The sequence below is a fragment of the Chroicocephalus ridibundus genome, chromosome 9 (assembly GCF_963924245.1).
Source record: "Chroicocephalus ridibundus chromosome 9, bChrRid1.1, whole genome shotgun sequence".
Lineage (NCBI taxonomy): Eukaryota > Metazoa > Chordata > Aves > Charadriiformes > Laridae > Chroicocephalus > Chroicocephalus ridibundus.
This window is the reverse complement of record NC_086292.1, coordinates 14,402,977-14,429,937: the sequence shown is the minus strand read 5'-3', so window position 1 is coordinate 14,429,937 and position 26,961 is coordinate 14,402,977. Positions and strand designations below refer to the sequence as shown.

Here is a 26,961-nt window from a genome sequence, read left to right as displayed (position 1 = left end):
AGTTCAAATAAAAGCTGGTTATAAAGAATGGTTTCCAATAGCTGAGCTTATGTGAAATCCTTAGCTACCATAAGTCATCAGCAGATTTTTAGTGGCGCAGCAGCGTTATACCCACCTGGGATCTGCTCTTTGCCTCTTGTTATTTTCCTGCATTTGAGTTCAAAAGAAATGCATGCAAGTTTGATTATGAACACTATTCTTCATTATCAGACATAGAGAAAATTAAACTGGGCTTCTTAATTGTTGCTCCTGCTGCAAAATTCTTGGTGAATATTTGTAATGATATACATCCGTCTCATTGGATTTCTGATTTGGATGTCACATCTGTTTTTTCATTGGTGCTCATAAAATATTAACATCCCTGCTGTAGCACTTAAAGGTCTCATTGTATTACGGAATTTCTGTCCTTCCCTGCAGCAATTATATCTATTTGCTGCACATCAACTGTTAGCCATTCTTCCAGTCTTCTTGTTTGTGGAAGGAAAATTTGGGTTCTTTGTAGAGTTGTTAAGTGGCATTCTTCATTTTAGGATTACTTCCTGCCTCAGGATCAATGACAATTGGAAATAAAGAAAGAAAGCGGCATTTTAGAAATTTGAGGTAGATTCTAGCTAATACAGATTATATTAGTACTATTGTACCCCACATTTTCTTTAATAGAAAACTCAGTCATTTGGTAAAAAAAAAAAAACCAACAAAAACCATAAAAGAGATCCAAGTTCTTTTTCTCTGAATTCCCTTCATTATATGTCATATAGTTAGTGAACTGTACTTTTTTTCCCACCAATCTCAAGGGCAGCTCACTTTGTAGAACTGGAGCAAAGTGAAGTGTGGCATGTCACAGTGCAAGGACCAGCGTGTAACAGTTTCTGAGTTTCTAGAATCAGCTTTTCCCCTCTACCAATAAAGAATGGTCTGAGTGGAATGGGGAGGTGAAGGGTCACTCTGTTCCCCAATTATCTATAAATCATTATTTCTACCACCTTTTAAGAAATACCTATTTCCTCAGTGAGGTGTGTTTGTAATGGGAAAAAAGCTATCTGTGATGAATAGCCTCCTCTTCCCAATAGTGCCTTCTGCACAGAAATGATGGATATGAAGACAGAGGGCCCACGTCACCACCAATCTGTTGAGTCTGAGCTGCGTTAACATGCCGGCAGCTCCTCCTTTGTCCTGTCCCTTAGAGCACATGTTTCTTTATGCTTACTTGAATTCACATGTATGACTTCTGCATTTGGGCCAGTGATACCACGAACCTTAACTGTCCTCCTCTTTCTCACAAGAAGGTAACAGAGAAGAGGAATGAGGCTGTCTTAGGCATTAAAACAAGAGTGATGCTGGTCTTGCTCTTAAAAATACAGCACTCACACACTTTCTTCTTACTGTATGATACTTCACACACTTCTTAGGTCTCCTCCAGACACTCAACTACTTGTTTAATTTTAAGTAACTGATTGGCATATCCAGCTATTAAAATTGGAAGCATACGTCCCATACGCTGAAATCATTCATCCTCCTGTGCACATGCCTTTACATTTAGAGTAATGGTATACAGAGGTATTGGGCACTTAAGAGAGCAGGACAACAAGCCTGTATCATTATATGCTTGTCTTTTTCTCTTTGTGAGAAACATCAAAACAATTAAAAATGTTTTCTTTAAGAGGGGTAGGGATTTGTATAGTTATCTGGAGGGCTGGCAACACTATAGCCATTTAAGGAAATGACAATCAAAAGATCTGGTTTAGTTTTGTGGCTTGTGCTGAATATGATAACATCTGGAGTAGGTTTTGGAAATGTCACTTTCTGTAGACTTGCTTGGGATGTGTAGTTTAATGCTCAGAATGCCTCCAGCTTGCTGCTGCTTGGATTGCAAAAAGAAAAGGCCAGAAAAGATAACATACTTGGACACAGCCAGCATGAGTGCGAATTTCCTTCCTTCAAGTAATGCTGCTTGTGCTGATGGAGCTATGTGTTTACAGCCCCCAGTAACAAAACGGTCTATATCCCTGGAGCTGATACACAATCTATGAATGACCACGTTCACTATGCGTAAGTTTGTCCTTATGAAATAACGTATTGTGACACCTGGCAATTATCAAAGACATTAGCTTACTTCAAGAACATCAGTGGTAGGAAAAAATTAATTTCTCCTTATTCCATTTTGTTTCCCTTCGTTTTTTTCTGCATAAAGTGCTATTTTGATTCCTTTTTGGTCCAATAAATGCATAATAGCTTGCCCTGACATAGCCCTGGGGCCCTTCAACTAAAAGCCATGTCTGTGAAGGCCTCAATGAACAGCCCTTACAAAAGCCGCTTGGTTTAAATGAATCATATTTTTTTTAAATGGAGAATAACTGTGTTTTCTTCAAAGCAACTTGAACAAACAAAGCAAACCAAAAGGCCAGATTTTGATCTTTGCAAGAGGATCGTCGCTTGATGTGATTCTCCTGTTCCTTCTCCGATGGACGATGTTCACTTCTCTGGCGCAGGCAGTGGAGGAACAGCAGAGCCAGCTCTGGCCTCTCCCCAGAGAGGTGAACAGGGACGTGCCATCCTGTGCTTACACCAGGGCTTCAGAAGGGCTCTTTTGGTCATTTAATCCAAGCCACAGCTAACTACAAACAGGGCATTCTGGGCAGCTGTTTGTCTAATTTGTAATATATATATTTGACATCTAATATTTCTTGTGTAGGATCCAGGATATCTGCAGCCTCTGGTTTCCACTCATGCCATTAAATGCCACATGCTTTCAATTGCGTTAAACAGAAATTGTCTTTCTGTTTTTCTGGTGATGTGTATATTGGATCAATTTGGTGAATATTTGTAGTGTAAAATATTGCTCCTTGAATATATTTGGTATCTCGCTGTATTCCAGAGTCTATTATCCTGAGCAGCTGAAAGCCTTAAGTTGGGTGAATAGCCATGTTGTTCGCTTGGTTTTTTTCTCCTGCCGAACATGAATAAACTATAGTGTTTCTGTGCTAAATGTTTGGACACCTTCCAACTCCCCAAAGGAGAAATAAGATCTTCCTCTTGCTTGTCTGACTGCTAGCTTCTGTCTTGTTTTCTGACAGCAAATGGGACCTCAAGCAGTCAGCTGTCTACACCCAAATCAAAGCAGTCCCCGATCTCCACACCTACCAGCCCAGGGAGCCTCCGTAAGCACAAGGTATTACGTTTCTTATACCTTACTACATCAGTTTCTTCCTTAGTCTACTGCGATTTGTATCACATTTAAGTCATGGCCATATTCTCTGGAAGCACAACTCCTTATGTTGAAACAGTGGAGAATTTGGCCCATTACCTAAAAGGGTTGTCACTTTGGGCTCTAGTGAGATGGTGAACAACAAATTATTGGCCTGTTTCTTCCCTTGGAGTTATTAATGTGTACTCATTCATATGGATCAGAAGAGATAACTTAGCCCTGAGCTTGTATCGCTATTTGAAAAAATTCACAAGTTATTGATGGATATGATCTTCATATAAATCCTCCTCTTGAAAAGCCTTAAGTGTTGGCAAATCTGGTCCATTAAACAGCAGGAAAAATGTTACTGAAGCTCTAAGACATCACTTTAATAATACGTCTTAAGGATTTTTTTTTTAAATTATTTAAGGCCATGCTCTGTTTTACAGGAAATGTTTTTTTACAGCTGGTGTAGTAATTGTGTTCTGGTACAGTAGCTGTTTTTCCGGTTAATAAACAGGGTGCCTAACAGGTAGCACAACATCCTAGTAGAGATCAGTAAACCTGTGCTGGTTCATAGATAATTCATGCATTGATTTATTTAAAAGGTATAGCAGCAGTCACAGCTTTTTATATTCCTGTTGTTCAGTGCCATTCTGTGCTGAGTCCAGATTGTCATTTCCATGGGCTTTCTTATTTCTGGAATAGCCACAGTGTTGCTTCCAACAGTCTTGATACAGAAATTGGAACCTGGACATAAATGTTAAGTGTGAGAGGAGGGCAGTGGGTTTTCTCTTTAGTAATCAGAATGTATCTCTCAGCCTGAGTATGACTTTGAAAGCATTGGCTTGAAATTCTGGAAGAGTAATTTAAAAATTCTGATAGTGGTGAGGTTTTGAGGTCAGCCAGACACATGTAATCCACCACGGTCTAGATTGCATGGGTTGAACTCATTTTGTTTGAGGATTATTTTTTTTCTCAAAGTAAGGAGTAGTAGCAGCAGCTGGACTACAGTTGTTATGATGGTGGAACAAAGCACAGAGAAGTCAATGGGAAGAGTCCCCAGAAGTCCAATGGGCTTTGGATTACTCCTCTAACATGTAAGATTTTGGATCACTGACCTTTGGACATGGGATTGAATTGTACTGGGGGAGCCTGGGGTGGACTTTGGCTTCTCAAGAATCAGATCTTTAAAATATTCCCAACTTAGGGAGAGGCTGTAGTTATTCAGCTTTATTCCATTTTCTTTAACAAAGGCATAGTGAACCCAAATGAAATCTGTATTTTCCTCAGGACTTAACTCTGATCTCAGCTGCTGAGTCCAAGTCTGAGTAAATGCACCAATTTTAACACAATGGGTCCAGATTTATTATTAATTTATAACTGAGAACAGCATCTGGGCCATAGTGTGAATTCAACAAATGCTTGTGTGTATTTCAGCAAAAGTAATGCTGTAAACTGCATCCTTTGCTTCAGCCATCAAGGACCTAAAATACTTCCCAAACACTATCTCGTTTAGGACTTTGGAGAAGAGTATTTGCTTCCTGGTAAAGATGAGTAAAACTCACCTTCTTTAATGTTTTATGTATGTTTTCAGCAGGCTGAAAACCAGCGGACCTTTCCAGTGAAGCCCCTAGAACATTTGTAATAGATGGTGACTGCTGAGGGCAAAGCCAATCCATCTATGAGCTTGTCCACTAACCTAACCAATCAGCAAACACAAGTGTAGCGTTTTAGGTTACCAGAATATTCATGCATCATTGTCTTCCTCCCAGGGGCAATTTCCTGCTTATGATGAAATCACTTTCTTTTTTTTCCGTTAAAGCTCAAATGATAAATGCTTAGGCTGAGTTCACCACAAAGTCATAGTTTACCTCTTCTTATATCAAGATTCTTATATCAATTTCCTTTGCGTGTATTTAGGCTTTTCTTCATTTTGCTCACACTCATTTCCTGTGTGTGGGTCAGAGCTCAAAAATGCCCAAGGAGAGGTTTGGCCCTTGCACGAGTTTGTGTTCCTAGTTCCATGCAGAACTTTAGGGAAGTGTAATATGATGGCTACCCAGAAAGGGACCCTGGAAATCTTTACGTTCAGCATTTGACCCAAATTATACATTTGTGATTATTTTCTTAACTCTTCTAATCAATCAGAAATAACTTAAAGAATAAATCATGGAACATGTGATTTTCCTAGAGATTTGTCCTAAGGATAGCTGTCACATCAAGGTAAGACTCTTTATTGTAGACTTAGGTTCAAAGAGACTTGTTTAAGGAAAGTCCTGCTCTTTCATGCCTGTGCTGTAATTGATCCACACATCGATCCAGAAGCAATAAAAAAATACTTCTCAAACTTAACACTGAACAGTCATCTTTCTTCTGGTACCAAGATTCTCTTGCTCCACTGTGAAAGTAACCTGCCTTGATTTTAGCCTTGAACTACCTGGACAACTGGTCAGCCTGTCCAGTAACCATTCCACCCCGTCCCTACGAGCTGCGTTGAACTGGACCATTCAACTGCATGACCAAAGTTGGAAACTGATTGTGTGAGTTAACATTTTTTTCTTTCTTCCTACAGGACTTGTATCTGCCTCTGTCTTTGGATGACTCTGATTCCCTTGGAGATTCCATGTAAAGCGACATGAAGCGAAACATCCATATTGCGAGCTATGTTTAAGATACAGTAGAGTACTTCTGCCAAAATAAGCAGATAGGTGACTGGTGCTTTCAAATCAGACAATGGACACACAGTTATATGTCATTTTTTTTCTGTGATTTATCCTCCGTGCCACAAATCAACACCTACCAGTCTATAGAGATAGAGGGATACCATTCTTCCAAGTTACAGGGATGCAAAATGGACATTGCGAGCAATTTGGGGCCAATATGCCAATGATCCTGTGCATTTCCCATTTTCTTCTAGTATTTCTTCTTCTGCTGCAACTATGTAATTTTTCTAGTGATAGTAAAGTAGCTCCCCCAAAAGTGCACAAATGGATCGCTTGCTGACCAATTTGCAAGCTCAAGTAGAGCAAATGATAATTCTCCACCCGTCCAAACTGCCAACATTTGCCAGCTCACCTGCTCCTCATTTGCAGCCCTGGTTTTAGCACCTGCATACTAACTAGTATTGTTTTTATTGTTGGAGGGCAGGAAGGGAAATGACTTACTAGTTTGATGCTTACTATGCCAGCAGAAGCTTAGATGAGATTAGGAATGATTGCATAAAATGCAATAGTATAATAGTGATTCAAATATTGGGATTTTTTTTTAAATGATTAAGCAAAAAAAAAAAAAAGTAAGTCATCTGAGTTATCTGGAGTGCAAAACCTTTTGTGTATGATCCAAAGACACTGCTAGCTGGTAAGAAATTTTTATACCTACCTTATGGTATCTCTCTATCTCTGTTTGTAACAGTAATGCCTTGTGAACAGCCAACACTGAAAACACTGTGAAAATTTGTTTTCAGGTTTGACACCCTATAGGTCACTTTTTATAGCAAAAAATCAATACACTTTTTATAAAGGAAAACCTTGTATCTGTGTTTTGGGAGTAAGGATTCAAGCTCCTTCTTTTTTATAAGAACTGGTAATTTTCTTTTGTTTAAAAAACACATTCAGAAAAATGTACAAAAAAAGCCAACCAACAACTGCAGAAGAGTAATAACAACAAATCAGTTTAGAAATCTTGTCATCACTGCCAAAACAGACACACGTAGGGGAAAAAAAAAGAGGTCAATTCAAAATGTTGAATGTTTTGATAGTTTTTGTAATGTTTAAGACTACACATTTGGTTTTTTACACTTCAGTATTCCTAACTATGGCCAGATTCTCTACTTATATAACAAATGGAATTTTGTGGTGTTCAAAAACCCGTATTTTAAGAAACTCTTCTATCTGACAAAAACTTATTGTATCTAGAGAAACCTTTTGCTTTTATTAATCAGTAATGACTCCTACAGAATGCAAAGTTCATCTATTCACGCAGGGCTGGTGGTTTTTACTACGCCGAAGCTTTGTCATAGGCTAGCTGGCATTGCCTCCCTTTCTCATGGAAGAAGCTTTCGATGAAAATTATTATTACAGAACTTTACCTAAATGAAATCTGTGCAATCAAATCTTTCTTTGTTGCTCTATTTGCCTTTGTTTCAACACCTATTCCCTATTGCCTTGCAACCCCTTGTGATTAGAATGCATTATAATGTTGTGATGTTTGATGCTACATGAATGCTGGGTTGTTCCCAAAGCCACTCCACATTTTGTTTGCTTACATTGCTGGTCTGAAACAATCTGTGCAGGCTACATCTTTAGAGGTTCACGTGATGATACATATAATGCAACTTAAAAAAAGAGAGTTATCTGAGAGAGGCCAGGATTGGGAATTATCAAGGGGTCAGAGTTATCATGCACCAAATTTGTACCCAGTAGTCTTAGTGCATGATCATTTACACCCCGAGTTTTGCACAAGAAATCATTTGTCCCCACAAATAACTTCATTTAATTGAATAACTCTCTGACTACGTGACTGCTAAATGATCGTTTCACCTATTGTATATAGAATCCTGGGTTTAGTTCCAAGGCTAAGGGCTCATGTTGAAGGTTTGTGGGGGAAAGGATGGGAGTCTGGACAAAGCATAGGTGCAGTAGTCAGGACACCTTCATTCAGCCCTTGGCATTGCTAAATTTAGTGTCTGAACGGGAGCAGGTCTCTTAGTAACCCTGTGCCTCAATCTGTCTGTCCCTACAGGGACAATACTGTTCTACCTCACTGGGGGTTGTGAGGCCAAATGTTGGTTAACATTTGTAAAGTGCTTTCAGATCCTCTAACAGAAGGTGCTGAAGTATTTTGGGAGCAGATTTGGTTATGGGTGCTAATTTTGGGCCGTTTAATCCTGTGGGTGCTACTGTAGACACTGGTCTTGAGAAAATATGACCTTTTAAGCATAAGGATGTTAAAGGCTATAGTTATGCTAACAAGATTATTCATCGGAACTTTTGCCTTAGTAAAAGCTTTCGTGGGACAGATAATTTGACATGTTTTTTACCCTCTCCTCTGTCCTGTTGGTGGAAATCTCAGAGTCCCTCCCTAAGTCTCTGCCTTTCCAGGGACCCTGACTAGTAGTCATGACCCTGCCTGTTAGAGATGATGGACTTGAACTCCGGTCAAAGGTGTGTCACTTCAGTGACACAGGCCATTCCTGTCATAGTCAGGGTAAGCATGTCCTGCCACCTTTCCTCTGAGTCTCTGCTAAATCAAGAGACCAGCCATGAGATTGCATCTAGGTTGTCTTGCTATTCAGTACAGGACACTCACCACAGATCCACCAGGAAAACCCAAATCTTTGATATCTATAAACAGACTGAACTGCTAGAGCTGATGGTGGTAGGAAAGGAGTCTGAGATGTGCTTTCATCCGGTATCCATGAGTTCAGTTTGTATAAGATAAAGCAGGATCCCAAGTGGTAAATGAACCTTTGGATGGATGGTTGTTGAGGAAGCTGTTGAGAAGTGGTTCCTTTCCTTCCTGCCACAAGTAGTGTTTGGTTATTTGAAGATGCTCTTCCTGGTGGAGCATGCTAAGGAATCACTGAGGCCGTCTTCCTGAGCTGCACCTACTGACACATCTAATACCTGATCCTGCAAGTGCTCCCTTGCGTTTGGAGTTTTGTTTGCAAGAGGATCATCCTGGGGTGGGGCTGAGCCAAACAATTCCTTCAGGGAATTAGAGGGACCTTGAAAAGGCCTAAAAGAAGAAAAAAAAAATTGTTCTGTGGGAAAAATAGCCATTCAAACCAGTAGAAGCCACAAAGAAAACAGGGTATGAGGTCAAACTCCCGAGTTTTAAAAAGCAATTTTCTAGGTAGAAATGCCTGAGCAGTAGGAGAAGTCAGTGAGCATTTCAGCTGTAACATATAGTTAATTCTGTATTAATGCCAATATTGCATGAGTTCTTGTACAGAAATGCATGTGGAATGTTACCTACATTCAAAATCAGTTATCTTTGGCTTTGTAGAATCCCTAACATAGATTTGAATACAAAGAGAAACAATGCACAGGCATTGTACCTTAGTCATTTAAATATAGGCACAGCCCTAATTCAGGAAAGAACTTAAAGACTTGATTAAATTTTAGCACATGCTTTACTCCTGTTGATTTTTCACGAGATATAAGCTTGGGTTTGGTCAGAAAGCTTTCCTGAATTGGAATAAATTATTAATTACTTTCAATATACTATAATAATTCCAGACCCTATGAGATCCTGGAGCAGATGATAGCAATTCCACTATATACTCCAGAGTTTACCTTTTATATTTTTTTCTACTTTTACAAGCACATAAAACTCCACAGGATATGAGGATTTGCCATATTAATTCTGCTATAAAAACCCTGTCTAATTTCCCTCATGAGGCTGCCTTTAGTATTTTCAGAGACTAATTGAATCACTAAGACTATATTGTTTTAAAACAATACAGTATTTAAAAACAAATTAGAGAGACTCTTAAAGTAGTAGAGCTTTTTTTCTTTGAAATCTGCCTTTATTCAGTATCCAGTATATTTTAGTAAATTTGCATATATAGTAAAAATACCTGTTTCAGACACGCGATCATTAGGAAGGAATTAGAGCAATCCTCCAAGCATAGACTGTTGTATTTAGTATTCATACATTCCAGTGATGGTCTTGACTGTAGAAGATCAGGGCAATGCAGCAAAATCTTCAGCCTTAGGATTTTTGTCACTCGTAAAGCATTTATAATCCTGAAGTTTCTGGGTTAAATCCTCATCTGTTATAAGATTTGGAGCTAGTTCAGTTCCACTAACTAAACAGCCAGCCAAGACTCTACAACTTGAAGTAATTTTGAAAGAGTTTCGTAATGGAATTTTACCTTGGTCCACTCTGCAGTGGGAGATGGAAACGGCTTTTGCCTACCATTGTCTGTGTTTCCTATATCTGCACATTATTTAGCTAGCTACTTTGCAGAACACCTTGTGAAATTGCTCTGTAACGCCATGCTGAATCCCTACACAGACGCTGCTCCACCGACAGCCATCCCTGGAAGCTCTCTGCAGGGGCAAAGTATGGACTTTACAGTATGTGACTTCTTTATTGCAGTGAGAGCACATGAGTGTATTTTGTCATTGACTTCAGGGTTACCACTCATCCATTCAAGGCAATTGGAGAGCAGAATCGTTTTTAGAGAAAGGAAAGAAAAAACAGTCAAGTAAAGCAGGTATAAATTTAGTCCAGAAAGTGTCTCCTCAAGCTAAGACAATCCACAACCAGAGAAAAGCTATCTAGAAGTGTGTTTACCACACACGAGGTGCTGGTCATGACCAAGACAGAACAAAACAGCTTCTTTTTTCTAGTGGTGATTTAGGCCCAAAGTTATTTTTCTGGTTGCTGATGGAAGCAGGCTGAAACAGTGTGTGGGACTGGTGATGTCCTCTGTAGAAGCAAATGGATGGCACAAGATGAAGATCTTTTTCTGTCTTTCTCGGTAAAGAGTGATGTCAATCTGTGCAACAGGATTAGTGCTTTACACAAGATCCTAGAAGAGATCTAGCTGAAATACTACCTTGGTGTAATAAGACCAAGAAGGTTAAGACCTAAAGTGCCTTCCAGCATGCTTTGGGCTTCAGAAGCGGGACTATACGTGTGCCCAGCAAGGCCTAGATAAAAACAGCCTTGACAAAAGGGGACAGAACAGACTTTAATTCTTGAGATGTTTAGCCCATCTCGCATTTATGCAACCAGCTCTTGAAAATTACTGTCTCCAGAATCATGGGTTTCTTCTTCTGTCCCATCTGTATGAATCTGAGCAGGCCTCTCCATGGTACCTCAGGAAATGTTAAAGCTGAGTCTTGTGTCTCATGGTGCAGCCACTCCTCACTGATTGTGGAGTGAACTGGGCTGGGTTCTGCTGCATTGGTTATCGATTCTGTCATTCAGATATTCTTCACCCTCCTTCTTTGCTCCTGGCTTAAGATCTGGTGTCTCTCATTCTGTGTGCCTCCAGGTGAAAGGCTGGGGCCAGCAATGTGTATGGACCCCTCGTTTTGTTTTGTTTCCTCTGGAACAGATCTAGTCATTTGATGTTTGTCTGAAGGTCTGTGGCCAAGCTGACAAAAAGACGTGTTTTAATAGGGAGAGGTGAGATGCTCACAGATTGTAAGTGGGTGGATGGAAAGGTTTTTTTTCAGTAATGCCATTGCATAGCTGCTCTGATAGAAGCCCAGTTGCAGGGTAGGGTATGTGTACTCCATCTGCAGGTGAAAATGTGGAGCTTTGGGCTCACAGACCACTATCCATCCCTCAGGATACTCTGTTTAGAGAAGGTTAAAAACACTGACACCAATTTTTGGCCAATAGATGAGCTTCTGAGTAAATAAGAATCAGATCTAGTGGATTCAGCAGTGGGATTTCAGAGCCATTGGGATTTCAGAGCCTACTGGTCTTTGGCATAAGTGTGGACAGATCAGTTCTCCTTGTGCCATGGTGTCCCAATGCATAAAGAGCTGGTCACAATACTTACTTCCATCTGTAAGATGCTTTGAGATAAGCTGATACAAAGAGCTATGGAAGAACTTGCTCTTAGCATCTATTCATTACTTAGCGAAGTCTGAAAACCTTATAGAAGCAAACTATGGTCCATTGTGTTTGGCAAGTCTTTTCAGGAACTCTGACTCTCTCAAAACTATGCTGTAAAAATGGTTTTTATTTTACTAATGGTGAAAGACAGACGCATAATTTTTATTTCTTCCAAAACTCTGGAGACACCAGCAACACTCCTTGAGAGCAAGGCCATATCCACATCCAGCAACCCAATTCTCTCATCTGGACCACCTCTGGCCTGAATACAGACCCCTGCTGCCCCTCTTCTTGTTACATGTACACGTACATATCGGGGGCAATTTCTGTTACCATTCAAAATGTGGGCCATGTATTTGTAAATGATGAATAAGTCTAATGTTTTCAGTGGCCTTCTACCAAGAAAACAGTGGGCCTGTTGTTGAAAGCTTTCTTGTTTAGAAAGTGTTCATGGCCAGACGGCTTCATGGGAAAGAGTTGCCTTTCAGTTTCATTGCTCAATGCACTTAGTTGAACTAACCTATTCTGGCTCTTGCTCTATATCTTAATGAACTGTAACTCAGGACTCTTGAGCCAGTTTAGAGCTTCCCTAGGTCTGACAGTTTATCACTCAAACAACTGAAGAAGGAGGATGCCCAAAAGGAATTAACAAATCTTTGCAGTAATTAGAGTCTGTCAGCTGAAAAAAGAAAGTTGGCATCATTAGAGAAAGATGCCATGATGGCCAGTGTCATGGGAAACAAAGAAAAAAGACTTGTTTCTAAGAGGAATGGTAGGGGGCATTTGTTAGGAGATATTTACTGAGTGATGAAATGAGCCTGAACTTCACAGAAAATCAAATGGAAGGGAGAGCATGAGGCATCAGTGCTACTGATGTGCAGGAATAATAAAAGAGAAAAGCCAAGAAATTCCAGGGACAAACGAAATGGGAGGCTGGGGCTAGCTGAGGATCTACAGCTTTGTTCTAGACAGAAAAGCAGCAGGAGGTCCTGGCTGCATGTTGAAAGAGTTATTGCCCTGCAGGTATCTAAGCCAGGATGCAGGCTGTGTGTCCCATTCCCGATGGTAGAAATAAGGTCATGCTTGGCCGCAGGCAGGAGAACTTGGTTTGAAGTTCCTCCCCTGCTCCTGTTTCACTTTCCTGCCAGCATGTGTCATCCCTAAAACGAGGAAGGGAAAATCCAGCCCTTTGCTGAATGACAGCACCAACCTGTGGTGTGGTTTTATTTTAATTCCTCCCTATCAGATCAGAAATAGAAATTAATCAGTATGCCCTGGCTTCGAGAAGGACAGGCCTGGCACACTGCGGAATTGCAAGACATGTGCAAGAGAATAATGAGGACACCTCTGGACCTCCCATCCCTTTCCCACGGAGCTCAGCAAACTCTGGAAAAAGTAGCAACCCACTTGCACCAGGGTGAATAGCCAAACAGGCTCCTGGGGGAGGTTACCTTGATTTGCTGTGCAGGCAGAGGGGCTGATGATGACCTTGTCCGTGAAATGCCTAGCCACATATGTGAGACGTGCTGCATTCAATAAATCAATGGGAAGTCCATGCTGAACAAGGGGATCTGTGTTTAACACCAGTTTTCTCACGAGATCTTTTTTTCAAATTCAGTTGAATTACAGTGCTCATGAATTGAATCCTAAAAGGTAAAACAACTGATTTATCTGAACACATTTTTGTTGTTTAGTCTCAGATTATTTTTTTTTGCATAAAGATTGCACCTCTTTGTTTCTGTAGGTTCTCAGACGCTCGATATAACACAAGTGAAACCCAATACACCTAATTCTCTGCTGCTTTAAACAGGCAGAAGCTCCTCTGTAATTAAGGGAGCTGAACCCATTTGGTCCAAAGTTGCTCTCCTATTTCAAAGATTGATTACTGTCAATAATTCTTGTGTGATTGATTACTTAAGTGCAGATTCAGTTTCCTGGGTGACAGCTGCAGACTTTGCAGAGAAAACCTCACTGACCCCAGTTATAAGGTGATCTCTTGTATGAACCTCTAATAGCAAGTTATATATGGGAGATATTTTGTATAGTTTTATTATAGATAATGATAAAGCTGAATTAGTTTTCTTCATTGAAATATCTTAAAACTTTTAGAATTGAAAATTAAACAAGGAACCTTAGCAGATCAGGGTCTCTATATTTTCTGGTTCTGAAGAGTGTTGGCTTTATCTCACTTTACTCTTACTTCAGTCTACCAATAGACACGCCCTGAGCCCAGCAGGTTTATGGAAGCAGAAATAGCATTTCTATTTCTTCCTGTATTTTTTTACTCTAGTCCCAGCTAGTACGAAGCAGAATAGATTTATGGTTGGCTTGGTTTTTAGAGAAAAATATTACCAAATGTCTCTGAACATAAAAAGGAAGGTTCAGTTCATTTTAGGTGACTCATCTAAACTCAAGGCTGCTTTTGATTTTTATCCAAGCTGGTTCTTCCATCTCTATTTACAACAGTTATGTATAGGAAATAGAGATTAATTTGAGTCACGTTTAAAAAGTGGGGTTGTTGCAAAGTGATTCATCTGGCACATGCAGTCAGAATGAAACATGTTGGTGGCACTTGGTCAGGGAGGACCTGAACCAAACCTGGTTCTGAACCCCCAAGTTTCTGAGAAACCCACGTGCAGAGTTAAACTCGGGAAATGTCAGTAATGGACCAAACGCACCCCGAGCTGGGGTACAGGCCCAGTTCTTGAAATGAAGAATTTTACCTTCAGAGAATCCCTGTGAAACATTTAGTTGTTTTTTTGTTGTTTGTTTTTTAGGTTTGTGTTTGGGGGTTGTTTTTGTTGTTTTTGTTTGGGTTTGTTTTGTTTTGTTTTGTTTTTTAAATTCCAGCATGGCTTCTTTTCTCCATCTGAAATGTAGTGATATTCTGTCTTGCTCACATGCTGACCACATAGTCACTGATGGGCTGCAGAACACACAGCTTTTTTCCCTTTTTTTTCCCCTCTTTACAACAGAAAAGCTTTTTCCAGATTTAGTGTGGTGTCTAATGATGCATCTCCTTAAAAAGAAGAATGTCTAGGGAATTAATTGCACTGCTAACTGGTGTTTATAGATAAGGTGAAGCAGAAGTATTGAATGTAAGAACAAGAAAGCCTGTGAGTTATAATTAGATGCTGAATTCTGACGTGAAATTGTTGTTAGTTTGCTTCTTATTTAAATGATGTGTGATCCAAGCAGCTTTATCCCTGTGGCAGTACTAGTACAGCTGCGATTTTCAATTTAGAAGACACCCAGGGTCTTTTAGAAAGAGGAAACCTGTCTAGCCAAATCTCCTTCTATTCTCTGAAATGACGACACGTTCACCTCCACGATACTCTGTATTTTATGACACTGCCTAGTCTAGAAGCACAGGGGAGGAGTATCAGCTTGCTGACTTTGCTGTTACTAGCCTTTGCCTATTCTCTTTATCACAAATGTAACCACAAGCTAGCGTTAGCGGCTCTCATCGCATAAGCCTGAGTTCTTCACGCCACTCTTCTCTGAAGAGCATGAACTGCCTTTGCTCACGGCCCTGTGCTCCGCGGCTCCCTCCGAGCTGCGGATCTGCCGCCAAGTTGTGTTGAGGGAGGGAGGAATGCAGCTGAACTGGAACCTGATCACGGATTACTGTCTTAGGTCATTCATTGAGTTTGTATGATTTCATCATTAATAACAAAGCTGCAATATAATATGACTGAGAGGCCACGATGTATTTTCTATTGTCGTTCAGTGGGTGGGGGTTGGAGGGGCAGCCGGGTTTAAAGTTTAGCTGGTATACTTTAAACTCTGTACATAACCTTGGAGGACACGGGGGTGGTAAGGGTTCACTTGTTATTTTGTTGGGTTTGGTAAATTTCAGTTTGGGGTTTTTTTTTTAAATGATAAGGTATTTAATTAATGACATTGTACAAAGAGCTATTAATTTAAATGGTGCTTTTGTTCTCCTAAAACAGATCTATCTAACCTTTCTTTTTGGCAAGCCTGCAGCAATGCTAATCATATTGACTTTTGTACCTTGGGGGAGCGCATGGAAGGGGAGGGGAAATGCTTTTCTCTTCAGACAAATAATCTTGCCCATAGTTAATTTTCTGCTTGGATATATACCTTAAACACCCTTTATGCTGAATTTTTACGTGAAGTTCTCTTAAAGGGACAGAACAAGCAAAGGTTATTCCAAAAGATCTCAAATGTATCATCTTGTAATATATTGCAGCTTTATGCCAATGATTCCTTGCTTACCTGTACACAGTCCATGCATGTTTTGAACTAATTTTGCATTCTCCATTTGTGGTGAGTTATTTAGCATTTTAACCACCTTTTGTGCCATTCAACTTGTACAGAAAACATTTTTATTGACGTTTTAAAGGGGGGGAAGAAAAGAAAAAACCCCTTCTGCTCCCTAGTTGTAGGTAGAACTCAGTTACTTAGCAAACAGATGTAGATGAGTGGTTGTAGTGTTAGAAATGTTAGCTTGCTCGTGAACAAGCTTTTGAGAGTAAATGCATGGTCCTGTACCTCTCTTTTCTTAATTAGCTCTTCCTTTCCTCCTGGAAAGATTCTCTCTCTCCCTCTCTCTTATTCTGTCCTTGTCTCTCTCGTGGTTGTAAAGTACAGATTTGGGCATAAATAAAATGATATACAATGAGGTTTGAAAAGCAGTTCTCAACAGGTTCTCTTGGGGAACTTAATTTCTCACAGCGCCTTGGCACTTTGATTAGACTCTAACTTTCAAGGTAAAACAGATGGAGATCAGTCACCTGTTGCCTCTGCTTGAACTGGGGAACCAGTTAAATCTTTGGAAGTTTGCGTCACCAGTAAGCGATGAGATCTCGATGATCCATCGCAGCTGAGGCATGTGGCACGTGGTATATTGGCTGTGGCTTCCACACCTGGTTGTTCTACATGGGACTAGTCCCACGGCCCCTGATTTGCGGAGTTTGCACACACTTTTTGATTTTCCTGGATACGCAGCGGAAGGGGGTGGGGGATGATATATAGGATTTATGTTGTTAGGGGTTCTGTAGACAACTCCTTCTCCACACTCCCAAGCTCTGAGTTGAGTACACAGGGCTTACTGTTGCATAGCTGTGGTTCTGTTGGCAACGGAGGACAGAAAATAGTCAAAGTCTCTGAAAAGAGGGGGTAACTCATAAAGATGGATTTTGTAAGAAACAGACTGTAAAAAACCCCACAAAACCCTGCCACAAAACCACAAAGTGTACCTAGATCCACACTTCTATCCCCCATGCCTCTTCTCCCTTAACAGAATTTCCTTTTGTTAGAAGACTTGACTTTCTAGAAAAAATTCCATTTTTGTGAGGTGTTGTGAACTGTTTTTACTACTTGTAATAACCATCCCAGGTCTGAGTATTCTTGTAATGCAATGCCATGCAGCAGAGAACCTGTCCACTTTATAGCTTTGCTCTCAATATTTGTTACTCATTGTTTTCTCATCTAAATGTACATTTGCAAGATGTGTGTAATGTCATTTTCAAAAAATAAAATTTGGTTTCAATATTTAGGCCGATAAAAACCTCTCCGATGCTTTTATTGGCAAGTATGTGTTGACTGACTTGTGAATTATAGAGGTTCTTGTTCATTTTGATTCGTCAGCTTTCCCAAATCAGTCCCACTTGTACAAATGCAGAAAAAAGACTGGAGAGGAAATCTGATGGCCCTGAATTAAGACCCACATATCCCTGAATGAAACAGCCCAACCTGTATAAGTGCCATCCTTTTGACTAAAGGGATGAGCTCAGTGTGGGTCCCACTGCAGGAGATACGGTGCAAGTAAGGGCAGCTCTTTCCCTATGTGCAGCACTTCAGTCAAAACCGTGGATTCAAAATAGCAAGATCTGGCCCCCATCTGAACTCCGTCTTGGCATCCAGGGCCTGGGCAAGTCCTGTATGGTCTCACATTAGCTTTGGGAAGTTTGGTGAGATTTGAGAGATACGCTGTGTTTGTCCTGCCTTCCCACACAGGCCTGAAAAAGGTCCAAGTTCTTCTTTCACAGCTACCCTGTCAGAACCACAATGAAGACAATAACATTCTTCCTTGTAAGCCCGAAAAATGTTAATAAGGCTTAGACCTCCTCATTTAATTATATAGTACAAGCCACTTTGCTGTTTGTTTCTGCTTCGCATCTGCAGAATTAAAAGTAAGTGGGGTGAGTCAGCTCTGGCCATCCCCGCTGTAGTGTGGGCTGCTGTGAAAGAGCTCAGATTCATCCCAATGTTTCATGCTCGGATGAAGCCCTTTATCCTTTTTTCCCTGTGGTCACTGCACGTCAGCCCAGAGAGGGCTGTGCTCTTTGCCCTCTAGATCCAGAGGAGATGCTCTGCCAACTGGCAAACAGCATGAGGGCTACCAACACATTGCCCCACTTGGTCAATTACTGGCACCCACTTGCGATTATCGTGCCATGCTTGGACAGGTCAGAAGCAGCACATACAGTACGGTTCTGTTTGCAGTGAAAGACCACACTAAAAAAATTGCAGTTCCCAGAATAAAAACAGTAGAACAAAAACCACCCTAAGAAAAGCCTTTATCTGAATGTGCATGAACTGAAACTGAAGCAAATGTTATCAGAAAAGCAGAATAAGTACTTCAGAAAATACTCTGCTTGTGTCTTTATGCCCCTCAAGAGCAAACAAAGCACACTGGTGTCTTTTCTACAGGCTATGTATTAGATGAGGTCAATAAAAAACATAAGAGGTAGTGCTCCTGCCTGTGGAAAATGCTCTGAAAAGAACAGATTTAACACCCTCAACCTGCCGTGTGCATCTATCAATCACAGCGATCTCAGGGACTCCAGAGAGTGCTAAGAGGAAACTTAGACGGTGATGGTGTGGCACCAACAACAAACACTGCAAGCCAGTAGAAATGATGTTGCTTAGTATGAATCCCACTGACACATACAAAATTACTCCAGATTTACAGTCATGTAAATGAGAGGAAAATTAAGTTTCCGAAGTCCAGCCTTCCCGCTACATCAGCCCAGATCTATACAGAAATGCACATCAGGTGTCCTTAAATATGTTGTTTCGTCAGAGCAGTAAAACAATGTTCGTTTCCAAAAGATCTAGGTTCAAGTGTTCTGGCCCTATGCAGTGTCAGTTGTCTGGACTGAAATAAATGTTTGGACCTGGTTGGAAAACCTTTGCCTGGTCCCTTGACCCAATCACCATTACTTGATGCTCAGCCCTTGCTCCCTGTACAATCTGGTTCCAGTCAAAGAAAACACTTTTTGCCTGACAGGCTTGTCAGCTGCAAATGATCCAAGTTTTCTGGGGTTGCTGGCTTTGAATTGCAGCCCAAAATACGGCAGCCAGATCCACGTGTAATAGGACATTCACTGGGCTCTGTCACCTTAGCTCTGTGAAATGCTGAACATGGTTGGAACATCAACTCACAGTTTATGTGGTGATGCTTAATCTTATCTTTTCTGTAAACAAAACACCTTCAAAAGTCGACAAATCTAGATCATTTACACAGTTTCTCCTACAGTCTGAGCTCTGTCCCTTGTCCTCCATTGCAGCCATCTGCTCCCCCACCCCCACAGCCTCTCTCAAATGCACCTACACTTCAAAGGTATATTTTTCCGTGCAAGTATCACCTTTACCATAGTGCAGGCCCTGCACATCTGCTAACAGATGTGACTGTCCAGATGTCAACCAGAAAAAGAGTCATAGTATAGCTGCTTGGGTTTTTTTTAATAAGGCACCAAATCAAAAAGGTTTAATTTTACAGCCCTTAAAGTAAATGAGAACTCCGATAACTTGAAATTGTAGGCACTCAGCCCTGTATTTGCAATCTCGTTAATATGAGTAATACTCCTCTGGGCTCCGTATGGTGCATCAAACAACTGACTCCTTGTGTTAAGTCTCTACAAAATTATCAACTGTTCGTGTGTGTGCAAGGGAGCAGGAGTCATGCTTTATGGAGTATGGCTTCAATTACCATATACATGTCTTTGCCACTGAAAATAACAACAATTGTTCATTGTTAATCTGTGTTGTTTATTCACAAGTAGGTCTAACAAATTTTAAAATTACTGTCAATGTTTTACATAAATCTGTTTGCCCTGAGATCCCAGAAATGTTCCACTTCACAACTTCACGACGACTGTGACTCTGCTTCTCCCTAATCTGCATGTATTAAATGATGCAAACATTTGGGTTCAATTTATAATGCTTTTCTGGGGTTATGCTGTAGGGTAATGAGGCACTGGGTGCCCCAAACTCCGCTGATGTGTCTGGGGGTGAAGAGCAGGAAAGATCTTGCAAAATACGTCAATCTTTGTATGGTACAAGCAGCAATCAGGAACACAATTACAGTGTCGTGCTCACAGCCTGAATGCAGCGGGACAATCGGAGCCTGCAAAGCCTTCAGGGAAGCACCCCTCACTGAAGGAGTCACAGTGCCAGCCCAGTGGTGACATCCCTCCCCGCTCCTGCCCAAACTCCAGCATGTAGGCCACCAGCTACCTCTGGGTTTTACTGGAGTGGTTTGTCATTGGGAAGAAGCACCTTCTCCCTCCTGCTTTGCTCAGGACAGAGCCCACCAGCCAGGTCACCAGTGTCACGCAAGGTGGTGGTAAATGTGAAAGCCAGTAAACAATGCTAAATAAGTAAAATCCACTGCTTGCTCGTGCTGGAAACCCATTTATTTTAAGCACAGGTCTTCCCACAGTTGGTGCACCCAAACAAGTGTTGGCAGTCGAACAGCTGTTTGGAAAAGATTTGAGTTGTTTCTTCTGACAACTGCACTCCCGTCACAATGCGTGTGTCATCCTCTAATTTAAATGTTCAGAGTGCGCTTTTAGCACCCACATACAGTCATGGGAAGTGCCATTAAGCTGGTTAAACCTCTATTCTTCTAGTCACCGTGAGAGAGTGACAGCCAGGAAGGCAACCAGAGCTGAGAAGAAAAAGGTTATTTCCGAAGGTCCCTGGCAACACGTCAGTTCGGTGACACAGGCTGCCACTCACAGCACTGAGGCTTCCCAGCAGGTTTACTGCTTTTAATGGTACGTGGAGACTGAGGAGGATTTTAGATCACTGGAAGTGATGTCCAGCATCTGTGTTCCGATCTTGGTCTTCCTAAGCCTAAGGCAACAAATCATGCATTTGATCATTTTCTCAGATGCACCCTTTCATAAAATCTTGCGATTTAAAAAGTTTCTCTCAGAGGCTGTCACTGCAGGCTGGCTGCTTGCTGCTCTCCAGACAACACATCAGTCAGTGTTTGTCAACCTTCTAAAGCAGCGATGTCCAAATGGATACCAGCATTCATAACCATGGGGAGATCCTCCGGAGAGCTGCGAAAACACATTAGTGATCTAAACACCCCAGCGGCACCACTTTAATTATGTCAGTGCTTTATCAGTCCCATTAGGCTGACCTGCATCTTTAGCTGCTTTAAAAGCTTATGAAAATCTGGACATGGGAGATGTGATGAAGAGCCTGCATACATCATCCAGTGGGACACGGTGCAGAGACATGAGCTGCGCGGCACTAGCTTGGGCCCTGAAGGCAGCACGGCTCCCTTGCAGAGCTGGTGGCTGCAGCACCGCACTGATGTGACCTCGGTGCCTGTGGGACACAGGGAAGGATCACTGCAAGACTGCCCAGGCTCTTGGCAAAGAGCACGGGACCAACCAGAATGACCTTCTTCCCACAGGCAATATGACCTCGAGTTTTCAATTGCTGGTGGAACAAGGGAACTTAATTGCTCTTTTTGGGGACAGGAGGGGGACAAAGATGCCATTCTCTGACATGTATGGCCCCAGCTTTGCTGAAAATAAGGCAGCAAAGCCAACCTAAGCTTGTATTAGCACAGTACCACTGCCTGGCTGTAATAACCAGAAAAATTTCCACTGAAGATACACAGCTAGATCTATAATCAGCCTCTAAGTTATGATTCGTACTATACTGCCCAGAAAGGTGACCAGCATCTACACCAGGATGCAGCAATAAAACCTTGATTGTAAATTAACAAATTACCAGCCTGGCCTTTGGAGAACAATACATTTGTGTGCTCAGGCAAGAAAATCTTTGGAAGATGCTGGTCTGTCACAAATTGTTCATGCTTTAATTAAGAAGTCCCCATCAGGGAAGAAGATAACTATGAGATACATGAAGGGAGGAACACACTTGATCTATAATGAAATCAACTCTCAAATGAGGTCGCCCACCCATGTACTACTGTGCACATGCAGCGGGCAGATGAGCCAAATGCAGTGAGATGAGGCCAAGCTTTTGTAGTTCTGCAAATGAATAGGTTGTCCTTTGGGTGGGAGGGGAACTGAAAGGGGAGGCAGTGCAGTTACATGCCGGAGAATTTGAGAATAAGGGCAAACGTGTCCTCCCATGCCCTCCTCGCAGCTCCTTTTAAAGGACAACTTCCTTATGCTAGTGTCTCATGACAAAGTACTGCGGGACAGGCTCCCCGGCACACACGGGGAAGTACAGCATCCCCCTCATGGCTTATTCCATTAAAGCAAAATATAAAAAAACCCCACCTTTCTATTCCCTTGACACAGATTTAGATACAGAAAAACAAGCCTGTCCTTAATATCCTTAAATCTTTAAATCAAAATGACTCAAGATACTCTGCTGCTGGTCAGAAAAGTAGATCAGCTGTGACTTTGAAAAATGTCAGGCAATAGTGCTAGGAAAAGAGTAATTAGACCAGTAGGCTACAACTCAGGAGAGCTGGTTTCAATTCCTGATGTGGCCACAGGTTTCAGTTTGACCTGGGGGGTCACCTAGGGCCACAGCCAAGACACAGGGCAGATGCCCAAAGTGGGCTGAGAATTTATTTGGATTTCAGGTGCCCGGGAGCACAGCGCTGCATCACAGGCTCAGGAGAGGCTCGACAGCATTCCTGCAGCAGCAGCATCCCACAGACCATGAATGACAGCGCAAACGTGACCGAATCCCCTTCCAACTTCTCCTAATGTTAAACGAGGCTTTGATTTAAGCCTGTTCCAGAGGGGCACAGCTCCTAGAGGTCTCAGCTGCTCAGATGGAGAAGGGAAAACAGTTCAGCCTGAGAGCTTTTCTCATGACCCCGAGACAGGAATGGCTTTATCCAAATCCCACCGAGAAGCAAGAGTGCTACAGGCAATGTTTTAAATATTTAATGTTTACACAACACTCAGAATACAAATGGCAATTCAAAGAGAAGGGAACTCCTGTCTTCTGTAAGCTCCTCAGGGAATTTTCTCTTCATGTGTGTTTTTCAGCATGATTGACGTCTGCCTACACAAATGGTAAATGGCAGCATATCATGTTTCCTATGTGCCTCTAAAAACATCTGTCTCACTGCCTTTCTGCAGGGGCTGCCAACGTGAGCTCCGCAACCCCACGGAGAACATCTGCCATGGCACTCACGGGGAAAAACCTGCCTCGTCCATGGGACCGCAGGCAGGCAAGATGACTTGCCCAAGGCCACAGTTGGCTGTGGAAGTGGCCCCAGCCTCTTCCTCTAGTGCCGCTTTCCTCTCGAAACACTGCTGGGCACGGCCTGCTCACCCAGAAGATGCCCACACACCCCAGACCCCCCGGCTGAGGTGAACTCAAGGGCCACATGATGGCGGCTCTCCTGGCCCTTCACAAGGCAGGCGACAGGCACTGCCCGCAGCACAGCCATGCAAAAGAGGCGAATCCAGGAAGTTCAGCCAGGCCAAGTGCAAGGTCCTGCACGTGGGTCAGGGCAATCCCAAGCACAAATACAGGCTGGGCAGAGAACGGATCGAGGGCAGCCCTGAAGAGAAGGACTTGGGGGTATTGGTTGATGAGAAGCTCAACATGACCCAGCAATGTGCGCTTGCAGCCTAGAGATCCAACCATATCCTGGGCTGCATCAAAAGAAGCGTGGCCAGCGGGGCAAGGGAAGTGATTCTGCCCCTCTGCTCTGGTGAGACCCCACCTGGAGTACTGCGTCCAGCTCTGCGGCCCTCAGTGTGAGGACATGGACCTGTTGGAGTGAGTCCAGAGGAGGCCACAAAGATGATCCAGGGGCTGGAGCACCTCTGCTGTGAGGACAGGCTGAGAGAGTTGGGGTTGTTCAGCCTGGAGAAGGCTCCAAGGCGGCCTTACAGTGGCCTTCCACTACATAAAGGCGCCTACAGGACAGATGGGGAGGGACTCTTGATCAGGGAGGGGAGCGATGAGGCGTTAACAGTTTTAAACTGAAAGAGCAGAGCTTTAGATTAGATATCAGGAAGAAATTCTTTACTGTGAGGGTGGTGAGACGCTGGCCCAGGTTGCCCAGAGAAGCTGTGGCTGCCCCATCCCTGGAGGTGTTCAAGGCCAGGCTGGATGGGGCTTTGAGCAACCTGGTCTGGTGGGAGGTGTCCCTGCCCAGGGCAGGGGGGTTGGAACTGGATGATCTTTAAGGTCCCTTCCAACCCAAACCACCCTGTGACTCTATAACCCCCGTGCCCGCAGTCCCGCACACCGCCCCAACAGCTCCCGCCGCCGGCACCACCAAGATGGCGGCGGGCGGCGCCCGGGGCGAGGCGGGGCGGAGCTGCCTCTCCTTGCGCCAGCGGCCGCTCGCGCACCGTTGGGCGAGGCCGCCACCTAGTGGCCTCTGTCGGCGCCGCCCGGCTCAGGGCCCCGGCCCGTGAGGCAGCGGGCGGCGGCGGAGCCCCGCGCCGGGGTGGGGCCGGGTCCCCGGGGGTTCGGTCGCCCTTTCCGGGCCGCGGGGCTCTTCCCGAGAACTTGGACGGCTGCTGGGCCGCCCTCGGCAGAACGGGTTCAGGGGCTGGGACCGGCTATGGAAGGGACTCCTCTCACAGGCCCGGTGCGGAGCGCTCTCGGGTGGCAGGGAGGTGATGAAGCAGCAAGCCATGTGCTTGGTTTACACACAGCTGCCCAGGGAGGGTGTGGGATGCCCTCCCCAGCCAGCCGCCTGCAGAAGCCGCCTCAGCGCACCCTTTCGTGGTGCTGCACCCAGTCAGGGCGCCCAGCACTTGCCACAGGCCCTCGCCTCGGCAGGAGAGGCCTTTCCCTCAGAGACATGCTGGTGTGGGTGCATACAATGGGCCGGGCTGCTCTTCAGGGTCTTGCCAGCAGCCGCAGGGTGCAGCCGTGGCGCTCCGTCAGTGAGCTGGGTTTTGGCACTGTTCTGTTGCTCAGGCCTGGGGAGAGCTGGGCTCTGAAGGGCTCGTAGGAAAGCCAGGTTTGTGTCTGTGCAGGGAAGTCGTGGCGCCATTCCCTCAGGCCGTGTCTTGCTCCAGAGCCGTGTTCCTCTGCTCCTCTTCAGTCTTTTACCCCCAAAACCAGCCTGCCTGAAAAATAACTCCAAAAGCCCGCTTCAAGTGTTTCTCAAGGTTTAGAAATTTTTCTTATGATTGTGGTTAAGGTATTTGGTGGATAAATCCTGCCTTGTAGGCTCAGTAGGGAAAAAGCTTCTCTGACAGACGTAGCCAGGGGCAAAGCATGGCCCCTTCTGTGCCCTCTAGTTTAGGGGTTGTCTTCCTTTTACTCAGTGCTGTGCTGAGGGTTCACTGCCAGCGACTCCAGTCATTTATGCTATGGAAAAATGTATGCAAGTAGCTATTCTCAAAATCCCAAGATGAAGGGATGAGTGATCCAGATTCAAAATGCTGTTATTGAGCAGACTCGGACCTCGGCTGGATGCACAGCTCGGAAAGTTTTTTGTGAATCTTGGTTAGTTTTCAGATTCTGCCTCTTGGGCTCTTCTCTGTACAAAACTGCTTAAATTAGAAAGAGTAGAGTAAACATGTAGGATTTAAGTTGAATCTCTGCTGGAAACCACCTAATGTTTTATTAACAAATTGCCCCATGAAATGAAGTGAATAATAGATGAATGTAGCTCTGGTGGGATACGAGAACCTGACAGTGGAGTGCGTTTGCGAGGTGATGGGCAGGTTGCAGGCTTCTGTGTCCCAAATAGTCGTGGGTGGGGCAAAGCCACCTAGACACCTTGCAGTAATAGTTCTTCTGACAGGCATGAGAAGAGCTATTGGACTGAACTGTGAAACCAAAAAGTCATTTGGCATGAAGAAGACCTTGCTATTGCATCATTCTTCATTAAGAGAGTGTTTCTGTAAAAGTAACTGTCCTAGATCAAGGTTGTGTGGGAAGAGAGGAACCGTGCTTGGTTCTAGATAGTACAATGCTGCAGATACTGAATGAATAAAATAGGGTTGCTTTGGACCACAGCCTGTTCAAATTCTGCTGCTACCACCAGCCTTGGGCACTGTTCAGGCTTGTTATGATCTTGCTAGTGTTTGCCTTGTTCAGACCTCAGAGATATGGCAGCCCCAGCAGAGCTGAACAAGATGCAAATGGAAGATGTACATTTACTGCTTGGAATGAAGGGTCGTGTTGCTCCCAAAGGAACAGCTTCTTGTCTGGTCACTACAACTCATTTATTCTAGTAGCCACAATTAATGCCACTAAGGCATCAGTTAATGCCACTAGCATCCTTGCTTGGGACACATCTTAACCACTTCAATAACTGTTCAGAAGTGCTGTCCGTTGCCTTGGTAAGCCCATAGCCTTTATGCGTATCCTGCTGTCAAACCTTCTGCTGATGGCCCCACCATAAGGCAGAGCCAGAGGACACTGCCTGGGTCAACACAGCCCCTTGTAGTCTCTAGCAGCCATGTAATAAACTGCTATGATGTCCTCTCTGCAGCTGTGAGTAATTCTGCATTAGGCAGAGCTGGAGAAGCACTGATTAGGCCATGTGCTGCAGCCTGGGCTGGGCTGCCCTGGGAAGGCCGGGGTGCTGCAAAGGGGTGAGCAGTGGTTCCTGTGCCTGGACTCCAGGACTTAGGGGTGTTGGATTTGCTTGTGGATGCAGGGTTGTGCAGATAGCAAGGTGTCCCCTTGTAGGGGAGGGCATGTATTTATGGAGGTACGGATGGGTTCTGAGTATGGGGGCAGAGCTGCGTGCTGAATGTACAGATGTGTGGGAACCACTGCCTTGTGAAGGAGCAAGTTCTGTTGTTTACTTGTGCTGTGATGTGTCTTTACACAAAGGGCCAGCTCTGGGCTCTTGTTTTCCTGCTGACGGTGCAAGCATGAGTCAGGCTTGGAAAGCAGCAAGCCTAGAGCAGAGGAGTGTGGTGGGTCACTGCTCCAGGGGGTATTAGCAGGCTGTGCAAGTCAGCAATGGGGAAACCAGGGACACCTGGAGATGCAACACAGTC

General features: G+C 43.5%; 1 protein-coding gene across 2 annotated transcripts in view; it reads left to right on the top strand.

The window, feature by feature from the left end:
- Nucleotides 1-17,287, top strand: part of DCX (doublecortin) — an 84,567-nt gene extending 67,280 nt beyond the window's left edge. For both annotated transcript variants that reach the window (XM_063346367.1, XM_063346368.1), the window contains 2 exons: nt 3,075-3,169; nt 5,760-17,287. In XM_063346367.1, the coding sequence (XP_063202437.1) occupies nt 3,075-3,169; nt 5,760-5,816 (152 nt within the window). In that variant the 3' untranslated portion in view covers nt 5,817-17,287. The remainder of the gene's footprint in view (nt 1-3,074; nt 3,170-5,759) is intronic.
- Nucleotides 17,288-26,961: the final 9,674 nt, after the last annotated feature.